The sequence below is a fragment of the Panthera uncia genome, chromosome D1 (assembly GCF_023721935.1).
Source record: "Panthera uncia isolate 11264 chromosome D1, Puncia_PCG_1.0, whole genome shotgun sequence".
Classification (NCBI taxonomy): domain Eukaryota; kingdom Metazoa; phylum Chordata; class Mammalia; order Carnivora; family Felidae; genus Panthera; species Panthera uncia.
In genome coordinates, this window is record NC_064808.1 from 55,666,844 (window position 1) to 55,685,608 (window position 18,765).

Below are 18,765 nucleotides of genomic sequence, written 5' to 3' on the forward strand. Positions count from 1 at the left end.
GATCTAGGTGAATGTTCCATGTGTGCTCCAGAAGAATGTGTATTCTGCTGCTTTAGGATGAAAAGTTCTGAATATATCTGTCAAGTCCATCTGGTCCAGTGTATCATTCAGGGCCATTGTTTCTTTATTGATTTTCTGTCTAGATGATCTATCCATTGTTGTAAGTGGAGTATTAAAGTCCCCTGCAATAATCACATTCTTATCAATAAGATTGCTTATGTTTGTGATTGTTTTATATATTTGGGTGCTTCTGAATTTTGTGCATAAACATTTATAATTGTTAGCTCTTCTTGATGGATAGACCCCGTAATTATGATATAATGTCCTTCTTCGCCTCTTGCTACAGCCTTTAGTTTAAAATCTAGTTTGTCTGATATAAGTATGGCTACTCCAGCTTTCTTTTGACTTCCAGTAGCATGATAGATGGTTCTGCATCCCCTCACTTTCAATCTGAAGGTTCCTCAGGTCTAAAATGGGTTTCTTGTAGGCAGCAAATAGATGGGTCTTGTTTTTTATCTATTCTGAGACCCTATGTCTTTTGATTGGAGCATTTAGTCCATTTACATTCAGTGTTATTATTGAAAGATATTGATTTAGAGTCATGGTGTTATCTGCAGGTTTCATGCTTGTAATGATGTCACTGATCCTTTGTGGTCTTTGCAACATTCCACTCACAGTCCCCCTTTGGATCTCTTGTAGGGCTAGTTTAGTGGTGATGAATTTCTTCAGTTTTCGTTTCTCTGCGAAAACATTTTATCTCTCCTTCTATTCTGAATGACAGACTTGCTGGATAAAGGATTTGGGCTGCATATTTTTCCTAGTCAGCACATTGAAAATTTCCTGCCACTCCTTTCTGGCCTGCCAAGTTTCAGTAGATAGGTCTGCTACTACCCTTCTGTGTCTACCCTTGTAGGTTAAGGCCTGTTTATCCCTAGCTGCTTTCAGAATTCTCTCTTTATCTTTGTATTTTGCCAGTTTTGCTATGATATGTCATGCAGAAGATCAATTCAAGTTACGTCTGAAGGGAGTTCTGTGTACCTCCTGGATTTCAATGTCTTGTTTCCTTCCCCAGATTGGGGAAGTTCTCAGCTATGATTTGTTCACATACTCCTTCGGCCCTTTTCTCTCTCTCTCCTTCTTCTGGAACTCCTACGATACAGATATTGTTCTGTTTTATTGAATCACTTAGTTCTCTAATTCTCCCCTCGTAGAACAGAATTGTTTTATCTCTCTTTTTCTCAGCTTCATCTTTTTCCATAATTTTATCTTCTATTTCACTTAATCTCCCCTCTGACTCTTCAGTCCTCACTCTCATCACCTCTAGTTTATTTTGCACCTCATTTACAGCATTTTTTAATTCATCATGACTATTTTTTAGTTCCTTGATCTCTGCAGCAATAGATTCTCTGCTGTCTTCTATGCTTTTTTCAAGCCCAGCGATTAATCTTATGACTATGATTCTAAATTCTTGTTCAGTTATATTGTTTACATCTGTTTTGATCAATTCTTTTTTTTTTTTTTTTAATTTTTTTTTCAACGTTTTTTATTTATTTTTGGGACAGAGAGAGACAGAGCATGAATGGGGGAGGGGCAGAGAGAGAGGGAGACACAGAATCGGAAGCAGGCTCCAGGCTCCGAGCCATCAGCCCAGAGCCTGACGCGGGGCTCGAACTCACGGACCGCGAGATCGTGACCTGGCTGAAGTCGGACGCTTAACCGACTGCGCCACCCAGGCGCCCCTGTTTTGATCAATTCTTTAGCTGTCATTTTTTTCTTGGAATTTCTTTTAAGGAGAATTCTTCCATTTTGTCATTTTGGCTAGTTTTCTGTCCCTTATGTGTTTTACAAGCTTGTTATGTGCCCTGCACCTGCGAGCACTATATTAAAGAGGGGTCATACACTCTCCAGGGCATCACCCTTCAGGAGGTGTTTTTGGAGGTGTTACTTGCTCTCTGTTGTTGTGACTTTGGTTACTTTTTCTCCCTACTCGTGGTGATGTTTTGGACCCTCCACCAGGTGTGTTTTGATTTGTTCATTGAAGTAGCCCTGGAAAGGAAACAAACAAAAAACAGAAAACAAAAACAAACACACAACAAATAAACAAACAAACAAAAAAAGTGAAAAAACAGAAACACCAGCTACAAGTAAACAGGGTGGAGGCAGTGCTGATGGATGAGGCCTTATCCCATACAAAGAGAGAAATGACAGGGCAGGGAAAAATAAAATAAAATAACAGTTGACCAGACAGAGAAACTATACGGCTTAATCCAGAGAGAGAGAGGAAGAAAAATAAAAAAAAGGAGGCAGGGAAAAAGAAAAGAAAATTGACCAGAAAAACTATACGGCTTAATCCAGAGAGAAAGGAAAATAAAGAAGGAGGTGTAGAACATGTATAAAGAGAATAGATTAAATATGTCTGATTAAACAAACCAACAACCACATTAACCAGACTAGAGGAGGAAAGAGATAAGAAGGAGAAAAGGAAGGAAGAATATATATATATATAATTGTCCGAGAATTTAATCAGGCAATGCAACAGCCACAGTCTGGAGGAGGGGCTGTCTGGTCCTCAGCGTCTATGCCTCTCCAGGAGATAGCAGTTACCAGGTGTGGAGGGGCGTGGTTTGATGTAGGCCCACTGTCCCTTCCCTGAAGCCCCACCTTGGTGGTGGGGAGAAAAATGGTGACACCCCAGGCTCTCCTCCACGGACCAGGTGTCCCAAATCACTCTGTTCAAGCTATCCTCACTGTGCCGTGGGCACAAACGAGGTGTTTTGTCCTGTTCCGCCAGTTCCCGCGCCTCCCTGGCACTCTTCTGGGACTTAAACCCCTATGTCTTTAAGGTTCCCACTCCATCTGTCCTGGTTTGGGGAAAGTGCTGCTCTGCGCCGCTGGATATAGGGTCTCTGGCTGGCAGGCGCAGGCAATCTTTGTTCTTTGAAAGGATATATACCTTCTTCCCACAGCACTCCAGAGAGGGGATTGCTTTCTCCCACTGTGGACTGTGCCTCTGAACTAGTTACCGAGCACAGGGCTGGCTCCCCTCCTCCCCAGGTGTGTGAATGGGGCAGTAGGTCCCAGTCTGGAGAAAGCCCCACAGTTAGAGATTAGATCTTTCTCTTGTCCAGATACAGTCTTACACTTCCCCAGCCTTTCTCTTCCCTTTGTCTCTCTGCAGAGGGGATCCCTCCCCTGTTCCTCTGCCATCTGCCCATTTTATCACTCCCAATTCGCAGCCACGCATCTATGGCCTGACAGGTTGTCCTGGTGGGTCCCTGGAGAAGTCTCTGTCACTTTGCCACATGGACTCTTGGAATTCAAAGTCATTTGGCCTCAACACTGCTGTGTTTGAGAGACGAGGGAACTTCAGATCCCTCTACTTCTCTATCATGTTGGCCCCTCCCTCTGAAAAGGATCTTAAATATTATCTTACCTAATTCTTTTTTTATTGATGAGAAGACTAAAGCCCGGAGAGAGAGAACATGGTTTGCCAAATCGTAGATAGCTAGAATAGTAGGAATCAGAGTTAGAACCGAGGTTTCTTGGTTCTTTCCACTTTACAAAATTGTCCCCTATCACCTTTTTATAGACCCCAATACTGCCTCTGCCCATCTCCCCACTAGACTTTAAACCCCTTGCAACCAAGGACAGCATCTTGTTCACCATTATGGTTGCTCTGCTTAGTACAGTGTCTGGCATATCGAGCCTCCACTCAATAAATACTTAGGGAATGTTTGAGTAAGTCTTGTGCTGTAGTAGGTTAAACTGGAGCTTTGTCAAAATTGATTGTCAAACTTGTCAAACTTGCAGCATAGGAGGGAGGGCTCAGGTCGCTGTAGAGGGACACACTGGCTGGTGGTTGTTTTTATAGACTAGATTCCATATGATTAATACGGGGTGGGGGGTGTCTAGTACCACACTGATAAAGTGTATATATTATAAAGTTTTATATATTATAAAGTTGATTTTAGCCTTCAAATGCATTAACAATAGCTTACGATGGTACTTTTTTTAGAGATTCTATAAAAGAAAACTGTTTCCCACTGAGTAGTAATTAAGCCTTTATTAAGTAGAAATTAACCACATATTTTGTTTTCTAATGTCCAAATACTTTAAGCCTGAGTCTGTGGCTCAGGGTGGGGCACATCAAATGATACCTAAGATGCTTACTATAAGGTGTGTTTGAGGGGAGATAGAGACAGAAACTAACAGACTCAGCAATAATAAATGCATGCCCAGTCAGTGTTGCAGACCTGTCCCTCTTCCTTAAAATATGCAGACCTGTCCCTCTTCCTTAAAGTGAACAAATGAAAATACATATGCTTTCAGATACCAAATAGAGACACGAGCGGTATGATATTGGAGGACTAGCTGCAGAATTGATGAAAGGAGGCACAGCCAAAGAGGTGGAGATGGGGAGGATAGTCTAGGGAGATGGTAGGGACGTTGTGTGAGCTTGAGTAAACTCATTGGACCCACTTCTGTCTCATCTATGCAAAAGACAGGTTGTTAGGCCTACCTGCTTGCTGGGCAGGGTCTTTTACTATGTGATTACTGTTTTCTGATGTTCATTTATTTCTGAAGAGAGAGCACAAGCAGGGGAAAGGCAGAGAGAGAGGGAGGCAAAGGATCTGAAGCAGGCTCCACACTGGCAGCCAAGAGCCAGATGCAGGGCTCGAACTCACGAATTGTGTGATCATGACCTGAGCTGAAGTTGGATGCTCAACTGACTGAGCCACCCAGGCATCCCTACTGGATAATTTCTTAAGATTCTTTCCACCTCTCAACTAAAGCCTCTGCAAGTGGCTTACTGGGTGGCTCAGTCGGTTGAGCTTCCAACTTCGGCTCAGGTCATGATCTCACAGTCTGTGAGTTCGAGCCCCACTTCGGGCTCTGTGCTGACAGCTCAGAGCCTGGAACCTGCTTCAGATTCTGTGTCTCCCTCTCTTTCTGACCCTCCCTCATTCATGCTCTGTCTCTCTCTGTCTCAAAAATAAATAAACATTAAAAAAAAAATTTCGAAGTGGCTTAAAGCAGACTTTTTAAGAGTGGAGAAAATGAGGCCATGGCATGAAAAGAAAGGGGTGAGGGGAGTTAGAAAACTCCGTAAAAATCTAAGGATTAGACTTAGCAAGTTTGTGTGTGGGGAACAGTCAAATGGTAACCATAAGGGAGAGGAGGCTGTGAGAGAAAGATGAGGTAATGAGTTAAAAGAAACCACAAGACTTGATGATGGTCTGGGGCACATTGTGTGTGTGTGTGTGTGTGTGTGTGTGTGTGTGTGTGTGTGTTGGGGAGGGATAAAGGAATTGAAACAAATCAAGCAGATGAACTGGTTATTAAGAGGACAAATCGTGTTAAAAGTAGTGGAATGTGGTTGCAAAGGGAACAGCTTAAGGAGAAGTGATGTGGAACATAAGGAGAGCAGCAGGTTTTATAGGTGCCAGTAATTTCTCTGCCACACCAGGCCCTGGGTAGTTTTCAGAGGGTGGGATGGTGAGTGGTAGCAGGGGAACTAGCTTTTCTCCGGTGCTTCCGGTCATGTTGAGTACTTTACACACCTCATTTCATTTAGTTATCACATTAATCCTACAAGATTTTTTATACTATTCCCATTTTTCGGCTAAGGAAAATGCAGTTCAAAGAGGTTAAGTAACTCACCCAAGAGCTTCTCACCGCATTATAATGACAGAGATGGAACTAGAACTCAGGTCTCTCTTTATCCCAAACCTATGCACTTTCTATCAAACTACTGAAGGAACCCTGTGACCAAAGGCTCTGCACTTGGAACCTCATCTTGAAATGATCTACCTTTGCAAGGGAAAACTGCCTTCCTTCTCTTTGTTTAATTTATACCCTGCCTTGTTCTAAAAAGATAAAGGGTTGCTACAGAGGTAAATAAGAACTTGTCCAATTTTCCTCATTTTTGAGGGGACTGAAGTCCTTTTGCATGATACTAGTCCTTTTAGAATATAGCTGTGAAAGCAGTGTTCCTCCATCTATCACCAACATCTACTGCTGTGTGTCCAGAATAGCCAAACAGGTAGAGACAGAAAATAGATCAGTGGTTGCTTAGGGCTTGGGGAGAAGCAGGAGCTTAGGGGTGATAGCTAAAGGGCATGAGGTTTCCTTATGAGGTGATGGAAATGTTCTAAAATTGATTGTGGTAATGGTTAAATAACTATGCGAATTAAAAACCATTAAACTGTACACTTAAAAAAAGAAATAATACTAGTGTACACAAGGCAGATAACCCAGATCATAAATACACAAGGGAAGGATTATAACAAAATCTCACCCATTTCTGGGTGCACAGCAGCTACCACTGGGCCTAAGAAGGTTTCTGGTTTCATTCAAGTATGTGTGTATGTGGTGACGTTTGGGAGGGCTCATACACCCAGGCTAGGGGCTGGAAGAAGGCTCCTCTCCAGCCTTTAGCTTCTAGGTGGAACTCAGCTCTGCCAGACCTGAGAGTTTAATTAATAAGCTACTATGGTTTGGATATGTGAGAGTGGTGATTGAACAGTTCAGAGCATGAGCTATCTAATCTTTTGTATCATGTATTACCATTTGAAAACCCTTTAAGCAGTATTTTATAAGCATTAAATCTTCTAGTTTTCCAGCTGCATGTTTATACTGGCTGCCCCTCCTTTCTTTCTTTGTAAGTCAGACTCATTGTGTTGGTGGGTATTTTTAGCCTAACTCTACATCCCAGAAACCATCTGGTCTCTTGGCAATGGAAATTTTAAGCCAGTTGCCTTTTAGACAATGCTGCTTTCTCTTGTTTATGACTTCATTATGTGTTTGGAAGAGAGAGCTTCTCTAGATGTGCTGGGTCTGTTTTATGCCACAGTAGAGTAGAATGTAAGATCAATATCTTGTGGTAGAAAGAACACAAGCCTTAGAATCATAGAGATACAGGTTTAAACCTTGGCTTCAGCTGTGTGACCTTGGAAGATCACCTCCCTCAGTTCTTTGACTGTAAGTGAGGATGATGATGCTTATCTCATAGAGTTTCTGTGTGGATTACATGAGATACAGAATACTTAAAGTAGCATAGTGCCTGACAGATATTACATTCCTAATCAATGTTTAAGTTTTCTCTTTTTTTCATAATAGAGAGGCCTTTCTGTATATATTTTTATTCATTAATATGAAATTTATTAAATATATCCATTGTGCGGTGGTGTTTAGGGGTACAGAAATGGATGTACACAAAGTAATGGGAGTAGTTACTTCACTTATTTTTTTAGTGAAGATGTTGTTTAAGTTCTTTCAGTCCTAAGAACATCATCAAGTTCACTGGTCTTGACTGTTCTCAGCCTATAATATTTTTAAGTTTATTTATTTTGAGAGAGAGAGAGAGAGAGAGAGAGAGTGAGAGCAAGAGCAAGTTGGGGAGGGACAGGGGAGACTGAGAATCCCAAGCAGGCTCCATGCTGTCAGCACAGAGCCCAAAAGGGGGGCTTGATCCCATGAACTGTGAGATTGTGACCTGAGCCAAAGTCAAGTCATAGGCTTAACTGACTAAGTCATCCACTCACCCCTCAGCCAGTATTTTGAAGCCTCTTATTTTGAGCAAATACTACAGTAATATGTTTATGACTTATAAGATGTTTTTACAATAATTTTTGTAGCTCTTCATGTAGCAATAACAATGTAAAAGGGTGATAATAGAGTTATATAGGAACAAAAAAAGCTTTTTTATGCTATTGAAGTTGAATTGGTATTAATTTTGAAATAGATTGTTGTAAAATAAGATGTTTATTGTAATCCCCAGAGCAACCACTAAGAAATAATTAAAACACATTTAATAAAGGAATAAGAAGAGACTCAAAATGGTATACTAGGAAATATCTAACACAAAAGAAGGCATTAATAGAGAATTGATGAACAAAAAAAGGTATAAGGCATATAGAAAACAAATAGCAAAATGGCAGAAGTAAATCCTTCCTCATCAGTAATTACATTAAATATAAATGAATTAAAACTCTCCAAATAGAAGACAGATATTGGTAGGATGGATTTTTTAAAAATATGTTCCAGATATAGGCTGAGACTCACTTTAGATCCAAAGGCAAAAATAGGTTGAAAGTGAAAGGATAGAAAAAGATATTCTGTGCAAACAGTGACCAAAAGAGAACTGGAGTAGCTAAACTAATATCAGACAATGTAGACTTAAGGACAAAAATTATTACAAGAGACAAGACGGACATTGTATAATGATAAAAAGGTCAATCTTTTAAGAAGATATAACCATTGTATGGGGTACCTGGCTGGCTCAGTTAGTAGAGCATGCGACTCTTGATCTTGGGGTTGTGAGTTTGAGCTCCATTTTGGGTGTAGAGATTACTTAACACACACACACACACACACACACACACACACACACACACACACACATACACACACAACATTGTAAACACATACACACCTAATAATGGATGCATAAAATATATGAAGCAAAAACTGACAGAATTGAAGGGAACAGTAAACACTTTAATGATAATAGTTGGAGACTTTGGCACGCAATTTCAATAATGGATGTAATATTATAGATGGAAGGTAAAGAAGGATATAGAAGACTTGCACAATATTGGATACCAATTAGACTTACTATATATAAAGCATTCCACCCCACAACAGCAGAACACACATTCTACTATAGTGCACATGGAAAATTCTTCAGGGTAGACCATATGTTACACCATAAAATAAGTCTCAATAAATTTTAAAAGATTGGAATAATACAAAATATCTTTTTTGATCACAATAGAATGAAGCTGTAAGTCAATAACAAGAAAAACTGGAAAATTCACAGATATGTGGACATTAAACAATGCATTAAAAATCAAACAAACACATGGGTCAAAACATAAATCACAAGAGGAGTACCTGGGTGGCCCAGTTGGTTAAGCACCCGACTTTGGCTCAGGTCATAATCTCGTGGTTTGTGAGTGCATGCCTTGCATTGGGCTCTGTGCTGATAGCTTAGAGCCTGAAGCCTGCTTCTCATTCTGTGTCTCCCTCTCTCTCTGCCCCTCCCTCACTCATGCTCTGCTTCTCTCAAAATAAGTAAACATTAAAAAAAATTATAAAAAAGAAATCACAAGAGAAATTAAAAAATACCTTGAGAGGAATGAAAATGAAACCCAACATACTAAAACTTGGGATGTAGTTGTAACAGTAATGCTTAGAGGGAAATTTATAATTCTAATTTCTATATTTAAAATGAAGAAAAATGTCAAATAAATAACCAGATCTTCATCTGTGGATCCTCCCACCTGAGTCACAGGCACTCCCAGCACTAAACACACTTCATTCACGCCTCCACCCTGTGGCTCACTTTGCACATTTCTACCCATGACCAGTGAGCGTGTGTAGAAAGCCAGCCAAACTCTGTGGGCAAGGGAGAGACCACAAACTTCAGTTTTAGTGCCACCTTTGGAAAAGCAAAAGGATGCTTTTGTGTCAGTGCATGGCCTGGTGTGCTGCAGGATCAAGACAAGTCATACAAGCTTAAGAATTCTGCCATAAGAGGGAGCAAGAAACAAGGAGCAAATATGTCCATAGAAGATCTGAGGAAGCCTCAGAATCCCTACCAAGGCAGATGGAAAGTATGTCTTTCCCAAAGGCAGTTAATAAAGACTGGAGGAAGCGACTGCAACTTTATTTATTTATTTTTTTCAATATATGAAATTTATTGTCAAATTGGTTTCCATACAACACCCAGTGCTCATCCCAAAAGGTGCCCTCCTCAATACCCATCCCCCACCCTCCCCTCCCTCCCACCCCCCATCAACCCTCAGTTTGTTCTCAGTCTTTAAGAGTCTCTTATGCTTTGGTTCTCTCCCACTCTAACCTCTTTTTTTTTTTTTTTCCTTCCCCTCCCCCATGGGTTTCTGTTAAGTTTCTCAGGATCCACATAAGAGTGAAAACATATGGTATCTGTCTTTCTCTGTATGGCTTATTTCACTTAGCATCACACTCTCCAGTTCCATCCACGTTGCTACAAAGGGCCATATTTCGTTCTTTCTCATTGCCCTGTAGTACTCCACTGTGTATATAAACCACAATGTCTTTATCCATTCATCAGTTGATGGACATTTAGGCTCTTTCCATAATTTGGCTATTGTTGAGTGCTGCTATAAACATTGGGGTACAAGTGCCCCTATGCATCAGTACTCCTGTATCCCTTGGGTAAATTCCTAGCAGTGCTTTTGCTGGGTCATAGGGTAGGTCTATTTTTAATTTTCTGAGGAACCTCCACACTGTTTTCCAGAGTGGCTGCACCAATTTGCATTCCCACCAACAGTGCAAGAGGGTTCCCGTTTCTCCACATCCTCTCCAGCATCTATAGTCTCCTGATTTGTTCATTTTGGCCACTCTGACTGGCGTGAGGTGATATCTGAGTGTGGTTTTGATTTGTATTTCCCTGATAAGGAGCGACGTTGAGCATCTTTTCATGTGCCTGTTGGCCATCCGGATGTCTTCTTTAGAGAAGTGTCTATTCATGTTTTCTGCCCATTTCTTCACTGGGTTATTTGTTTCTCGGGTGTGGAGTTTGGTGAGCTCTTTATAGATTTTGGATACTAGCCCTTTGTCCGATATGTCATTTGCAAATATCTTTTCCCATTCCGTTGGTTGCCTTTTAGTTTTGTTGGTTGTTTCCTTTGCTGTGCAGAAGCTTTTTATCTTCATAAGGTCCCAGTAATTCATTTTTGCTTTTAATTCCCTTGCCTTTGGGGATGTGTCGAGTAAGGGATTGCTACGGCTGAGGTCAGAGAGGTCTTTTCCTGCTTTCTCCTCTAGGGTTTTGATGGTTTCCTGTCTCACATTCAGGTCCTTTATCCATTTTGAGTTTATTTTTGTGAATGGTGTGAGAAAGTGGTCTAGTTTCAACCTTCTGCATGTTGCTGTCCAGTTCTCCCAGTACCATTTGTTAAAGAGACTTTTTCCCATTGGATGTTCTTTCCTGCTTTGTCAAAGATGAGTTGGCCATACGTTTGTGGGTCTAGTTCTGGGGTTTCTATTCTATTCCATTGGTCTGTGTGTCTGTTTTTGTGCCAATACCATGCTGTCTTGATGATGACAGCTTTGTAGTAGAGGCTAAAGTCTGGGATTGTGATGCCTCCTGCTTTGGTCTTCTTCAAAATTACTTTGGCTATTCGGGGCCTTTTGTGGTTCCAGCGACTGCAACTTTAAATGTGAAGGCAGCAATGCAAAAAAACTTAAAGGAACATGAAAAATCAAGGAAATACGACACCATCAAAAGATCACAATAATTTTCCAGTAATGGATCCCAAAGACATTAAGATCTGTGATGTACCCAATAAAGAGCTCAAAATAGCTGTTTTCAGAAAGCTTAATGAGCTACAACAAAACACAGAAAGACAATTCAACTAAATCAGGACAGCAGTACAGTAAAAAAAGAAAAAGAAGTTCAATAAAGAGAAATAATAAGAACACAACAAAAATTCTGGAGCCGAAGAAAACGTTGAATGAAAAGAAAAATGCAGTGGAAAGCATTAATAGCAGGGTGGACTAAGCAGAAGAAAGAAGAATGGGAAACAGTGAAGAAAGCCAGTATGACCTGTGGGATACCGTCAAAAAATAATAATAATAATAATTTTCAAACTATTGGAATTTCAGAAGGAGAAGGGTGGGAAAGGGAGAACGGAGCAGAAAGGTTATTTAAAGAAGTAAGAGCTGAGAACTGTTCAAATCTGGGGAAAGGTTTGGATATCTAAATTTGGGAAGCTCATAGGTCACCAAACTCAACTTAAAGAGATCTCACCAAGACACATAATAAAGCTGTAAAAAATGGAAGACAGAGTGAGAATCTTAAAAGCAGTGAGAGAAAAGAGGATTGTAACTTATAAAGGAACCCCCATATGCCCTCAGCGGAATTCTCAGCAGAAACCTTACAGACCAGGGGAATGGGGTGACATATTCATGGGTTGAAAGAAAAAAACCTGCCAACCAAGAGTACTCTATCCAATAAAGCTGCCTTTCAGAAATGGAGGTAGACTTTCCCAGACAAATAAAAGCTGAGGGAGTTCATCACCACTAGATCAGCCTTACAAAGATGCTGAAAGGAACTCTCCAGACTGAAACAAAATAATGCTAACTAGTAACATGAAAATATGAAAATACACAACATACTGGTAAAGGTAAATGTATAGTCATATTAGAATTCTCTAATACTGTAACATGGTGGTACATTAACCACTTAACTCTAGTATAAAGTTTAAAGGACAAGGGTATTAAAAATAACTATAAAATAATTTGTTAATGAATACATATGAAGTGTCTTGTGACATCAAAAAAGTAAAGGGGTAAATCTTTTGTATGTGATGGAAGTTAAAGTGTTACTGGTGTAAAATAGAGTGTTATATCTATAAAATATTTTATGTAAGTCTCATGGTAAAGCACAAAGCAAAAGCCAACAGTAGAGTCATGAAAAAAAAAGGGAAAGGAAGCAAAGCAATAGTACTATGGAAAATCATTAATTCACAAAGGAATGCTGAAAGAGAGGGAGGAGGGATCAAGGGAAGTATGAAACAGCTACAAACAACAACTAAGATGGCATTAATCACTCCCTATCTATCAGTAATTACTCTAAATGTAAATGGGTTAAATTCTCCAATCAAAAGTCATATAGGGGCACCTGGATGGCTCAGTCAGTGAAGCATCCAACTCTTGATTTTGACTCAGGTCATAATCTCATGGTTTTGAGATTGAGCCCCGTGTGTCAAGCTCTGCACTGGGCATGGAGCCTGCTTATGATTCTGTCCCTCCCTCTACCTTTGCCCCTCCCCTCAAAAAATAAAAATTTTTTTACTCATGCTCTCTCTCAAAAAATAAAAATTAAAAAAAAAAAAAGGCATAGAGAGGCTAGATGGATACAAGACCCAGCTATATGCTGCATTCAGGAGACACACTTCAGCTTTAAAGACATATAGGCCCAAATTGAAGGGATGGAAAAGATACTGCATGCAAATGAAAACCAAAAGACAGAGTAGTTATTCTTATGTCACACAAAGTAGACTTTAAGCCAAAATGGTAACAAGAGACAAAGAAGGTCATTATATGATGATAAAGGGTCAATTCATCAAGAGGATATAACAGTCATAAATGCACCCAACTTGGGAGCACCTAAATATATTAAGGAAATACAGATCTGAAGGGAGAAATAGACAACAATATAATAATAGTGTGGAGGACTCTAGTACCTACTTTCAACAGTGCCTAGATCATTCAGACAAGAAATTAATAAGGAAATGTTGGAGTTAAACTATACTTTAGACCAACATAAAACTAACAGGCACACACAGAACATTCCATCCAACAGCAGCAAAATACATATTCTTCTCAAGTGCACATGGAACATTCTCCAGGATAGATAATATGAGTCACAAAACAAGCCTTAGAAAATTTAAGAAGATTGGAATCGTTCCAGATGTCTTTTCTGACCACAGTGGTATAAAATTAGAAATCAATAACAGGAGGAAAACTGAAAAATTCACAAATATGACAAAATTGAACAACATGCACCTGAACAACCAGTGGATCAAAGAAGAAGTGAAATAAAAAATATCTTTAAACAAGTGAAAATGGAAGCATGACATACCAAAACTTGTCCGATACAGCAAATCCATTCTAAAAGGGAGTATACAGCAATAAACACCCTTTTAGTAAACACCCTTTCATAAAAAACAACCTTTTTTACGAAAAAAGAAAGAGCTCAAATAAACAACCTAACTTTACACCTCAAGGAACTAGAAGAAGCCCAAGTTTGCAGAAGGAAGGAAATAACAAAGATTAGAGCAGAAATAAATGGAGACCAGAAAAACAATAGAAAAGATCAATGAACCAAAGAGTTGGTGGGGTTTTTTTTTTCTTAAAGATAAAATTGAAAACCTTTAGCTAGGCTAACTAAGAAAAAAAAGAAGTCTCAAAGAAATAAATTGGAACTGCAAGAGGAGATACCACAACTGATATCACAGAAATACAAAGGATCGCAAGAGACTACTACGAACAATTATATGCCAACAAATTGGATAACCTAGAAAAGAAATGGATAAATTCCTAGATGGATACAACCCACCAAAATTGAATTATGAAGAAATAGAAAATCTGAACAGATCAATAAAAAATAAGGAGATTCAATCAGTAATAAAATACCTCCCAACAAAGAAAAGCTCAGGACCAGATGGTTTGCCTGGTGAATTCTCCCAAACGTTTAGAGAAGAATTAATGGTAATCCTTCTCAAACTTTTCCAAAAGATTGTAGAGGTGGAAACACTCCCAAAATCGTTTTATGAAGCCAGCTTTACCGTGATGCCAAAGCCAGACAAGGACACTACCAGGAAAGAAAATTACAGGTTTATATCCCAGATTGTGAATATCAGTGCAAAAAATCTCACCAACACATTTGTGAACTGAATTCAGTAGCACATGGAAAGGCTCATAACCATGATTAAGTGGAATTTATCTCTGGGGTACAAGGATGGTTCAACATAGGCAAAACAATAAATGTGATACACTACATTAATTGAAAGAAAGGTAAAAATCATATTATTTCAATAGGTGCAGAAAAAGCATTTGACAAAATACAACATCCTTTTATGATAAAAGCTCTCAACAAATTTGGTACAGAAGGAATATACTTTAAATTTTTTTTTTTAACGTTTATTTATTTTTGAGACAGAGAGAGACAGAGCATGAACGGGGGAGAGTCAGAGAGAGAGAGGGAAACACAGAATCCAAAACAGGCTCCAGGCTCTGAGCAGTCAGCACAGAGCCCGACGCGGGGCTCGAACTCACATACTGCGAGATCGTGACCTGAGCCGAAGTCGGACGCTTAACCGACTGAGCCACCCAGGCACCCCAGAAGGAATATACTTTAACATAATAGAGGCTATATAAGACAAGCCCACAGCTAACAACATACTCAATGGTGAAAAAGATTGAAGGATTTTCCTCTAAGGTCAGGAACAAGACAAGGGTGCCCACTCTCAGCACTCCTATTCAACATAGTACTTGGAGTCCTAGCCAGAGCAGTCAGGCAAGAAAAAGAAGAAAACAAGGCATCTGAATTGGAAAGCAAGAAGTATAATTGTCTTTGTTTGCAGACGATATGAACTTATATGTAGAAAATCCTAAAGACCACACACACACACACACACACACACACACACACAAACTATAGAGCTAATCAGTGAATTTAGTATTGTTGCTGGATACAAAATTAGCATACAGAAATCACTTGTGTTTCTACACACTAATAGTGGAATATCTGAAAAAGAAATAAAATAGCCTCATTCACCATAGCATCAAAAAATAAATAAATAAAATACTTAGGAATAAATTTAATCAAAGAGGTGAAAGATCTATATACTGAAAACATTAAGACGTTGATGAGAGACATTGAAGATACAAATAAGTGGAGAGTGTGGTACTGAAATAGAAGTAGATATGTCAATCGGTGGAACAGAATTGGGAGTCCAGAAATAAACCCATATATTTATGGTCAGTTGATTTTCAGTAAAGGTACCGAGGCTATTCTATGGGGAAAAAGCATAGTTTCTTCACGTATGGTGTTGGGACAACAATTAGATATCCATATACTAAAAAATGAAATTGGACCCCAATCTCACACCAAATAAATCAAATTGAATCAGATACCTAAATGTAAGGGCTATAGCTATAAACTCTAAGAAGGAAACAGAGATTAACTATAGAATTACTGCTCTTATAGCACTTTTGTGATATGGTAGGGTGGACTTCAGTGACTGGATGCGCCTGTGGGTCAAGATTATCTTTCATCAATCTGTCTTTCATGCCTTGCACCGAGTTGGTACTCAGTAAAGTCAGAAGGCTAAGGGAATGGAAGAGACAGACAGTGACAGTTTCAGCTATACTGAGGTTTACCAAAAAGGTTTTAGATAGTCAGAAACTACTTTGGGTGTCCTTGTTGTGCTTGAGTGCCCCAGGTATGGGTTTCCTCCCTGGGCCTTTTCTTTCACCAAAATGGAATTTAGGGGGCATATGAAGAGGTTCCCCCCAGCAATAGGTACCTGTCATTTGTAGATCTGATAATTTGGGCATGTAGCCAGTGTCTTTAAATTTGACTCTGCTACTGCTGACAATATGGATTCATAGCATGTTTTTAAAAATTATATTAAACTAATTCTTAATTATGGAGTATTTGGACCCCTAAATATAGGTACAGCCTCAGTTTGAATACCAAGGCAGCTATTAATGAACTGCTGTATTGAAGGTTACAAAGTTCTTTCTTATGTTGAGCAGAACATCTTTTTCTCTAAGTGTCTACTGTTTCTCCAGTGGAATGATGCCAAACAAGTCATGTATTTGAAATAATAATGCCTTCTCTTTCAGCCCTATGTTCATTCCTCCTGACCCAAAGTATATGTTGTTCACCCCAGCATTTTAATCTGTCATCCATTTTACTTCTGGGTAGCTTACACCACTGACAATTTGTGTGAGTTCTGGGAATGCAAGTGAATTTCAATATGATGCCAGGCAAAATACAAAACATGCTGATTTCTAAGCAGCTGCCTTTATAGGGTGATGTCTAAGTTTCCTACCTGTTCCAAAATACATTTCCCACTAGAAGGTACAACTCTCACATTATTTGCTTAGGTTCAGTGTTGAATTTTCTTGGTAAAGTGCAGGCATGAGATGCAGGTTGGCCACCACTTTCTCCTATTAATACGGTAGCATAGATTAGTTCTGCAGACTGGAACCATATAGCAAGGTGATGTGGCCATGAGACATAGGATTAGAGGGTTTTGAATGGAATAGCACAGAAATGCTGGAATAGAGGCCACTGTGGGTAGGGGCGCTTAGGAGGTTCAGTCTGTTGAGCAGCCGACTCTCAATTTTGGCTCAGATCATGATCTTGTGGTTTGTGGGGTCGAGCCTCACTTTGGACTGTGGACTGACAGTGTGGAGCCTGCTTAGGATTCTCTTTTTCCCTCTCTCTGCCCCTACCCAGCTTGCGCTCACTCGCTCTCGCTCTCTCTCTCAAAAATAAATAAATATTAAAAAAGAAGCCTTTGCTAGAGACATAGGGAGAGGAAAGGCACTGGGGGAATGCACCTTATTACTTCCTTTGTAAGTTTTCTGAGTTAATCCTGGCACAGTGAAACTTAAAGAGTAAATCTTTTGCTACAAAAGAGTAGCTGTGATGATGTATTTCATTCCAAAGCTAAATAGAATCATTCGAGGAAATAATTTCTGTTTGGGATCGTCTACATGGCTATGTATCCACCTTGACTTCTGGCAAATTCTTATTTATCCTTCAGACTACATGTGCCATAGGGAGGCTTTCCACCCTGTCCTCACTCCATCCAGGTAATTAATAACTCCCTCGAGGCATACTTTTTTGGGTACCACTTCACTGTATTGTTTGATTTATTTGCCTGCCCCACTGGACTCTGAGTCCTTGAAGACCCTAGATTGTGTCTCATTCTTCTCAGTATTCCCAGTGCCCACATGTGCTCCTCAGTGACTGGCATATAGTAAGTATGATAATTGCTTGTTGAATAGAGTTGTAGCACAGGGAAAATAACAGCTGCACATGTTTGTAAAGGCATCATTCTCACCGGACATGTATTAGGCACAAATTGGAGATCAGGAAACAAAGGTGAGTAATAAGATAATCAAAAACTCCTACTTATAGTTCCCCCTTGTCAGTGGGATAGGTGACAGTCACCTGCATATAATCCTTACACAATAAGATTCATGTTATAATACAGGTACTCTGGGTTTTGGATTGGGTTGTAAAGTCATAATTTTGCATGCGTCAGACAAAAAAAATCACGTGTTCATGAAATCTCTTGAATAACCGATTTAGGCCTTTGGAAGCTCAAATGTAATAAATTAAGGAAGAGACTACATTTAATTTTGACTCCCCGCATAAAAATTTAGTGCAGTGCTATGTATTTTGTAAGTACTTAAATATTTGTTTCTTGGCTGACTTAGATTGCTTGAGGAGAGGGTTGGGCCTAATAAAAGGAAAAAATTTATTGTTCATAAAGGTGATTTTAATACTCTATCCACCCTATTAAAGAAGGCGAAGTATCCCTACATCTCTCTAAGCTCGAGCAGAACAGCCATTGATTGGTCTTTCATATTTAAGCAGGATCTAGTTTGGAAACCAAGGCTTACACTGAATGTCCTCTCTGGAGAGCTCTTTCTCTTTTGACAGGATTTGTTCTTAGAATGTGTTCTGTTAATAAATCAATTCATTTCCTATCTGTAGCTTGCCAAGGGAATTGTCTTTCTTGGTAGATGGCTTTGAGGGCACAGAAGAGATTGTTATTCTTTTTTCCTTAGTTAGCATATGGGCTACTTTTGACTATGTGTCTTTTATTTATTTATTTAGGAACCTAAATTCCAAGGTGGAAAGGAGTCAGAGCTGCAGTGACACAGCTCAGGACAGAGCGAAGAGCAGACTCAGAGCAGCCCCAACCAGCAAAACCAAGGTACATCTCAGACACAGGCTTCTGGAGCTCTCTACTTCCATCCTGTAGCTCCCCACATGGCCACGACAGAAACTATTGCACACGCTATTTGAGTAGGCTTCACATCCAATGTGGGGCTTGAACTCATGACCCTGAGATCAAGAGTCACGTGCTCTTGAGCCAGCCAGGTACCCCAGAAACTATTCCAGACAAGCAGAGGCAGAATGGGTCCTGGGTATACTAATTATGTTGGAGAAGTTTGCGAATAGAT

The 18,765-nt window shown here is 39.6% G+C and overlaps 1 protein-coding gene across 1 annotated transcript in view; it reads left to right on the plus strand.

The window, feature by feature from the left end:
• RNF169 (ring finger protein 169) overlaps positions 1-18,765 on the plus strand; it is a 104,549-nt gene that overhangs the window by 81,312 nt on the left and 4,472 nt on the right. The window contains exon 5 of the mRNA XM_049652230.1: positions 18,416-18,515. Coding sequence (XP_049508187.1) covers positions 18,416-18,515 — 100 coding nt within the window. The remainder of the gene's footprint in view (positions 1-18,415; positions 18,516-18,765) is intronic.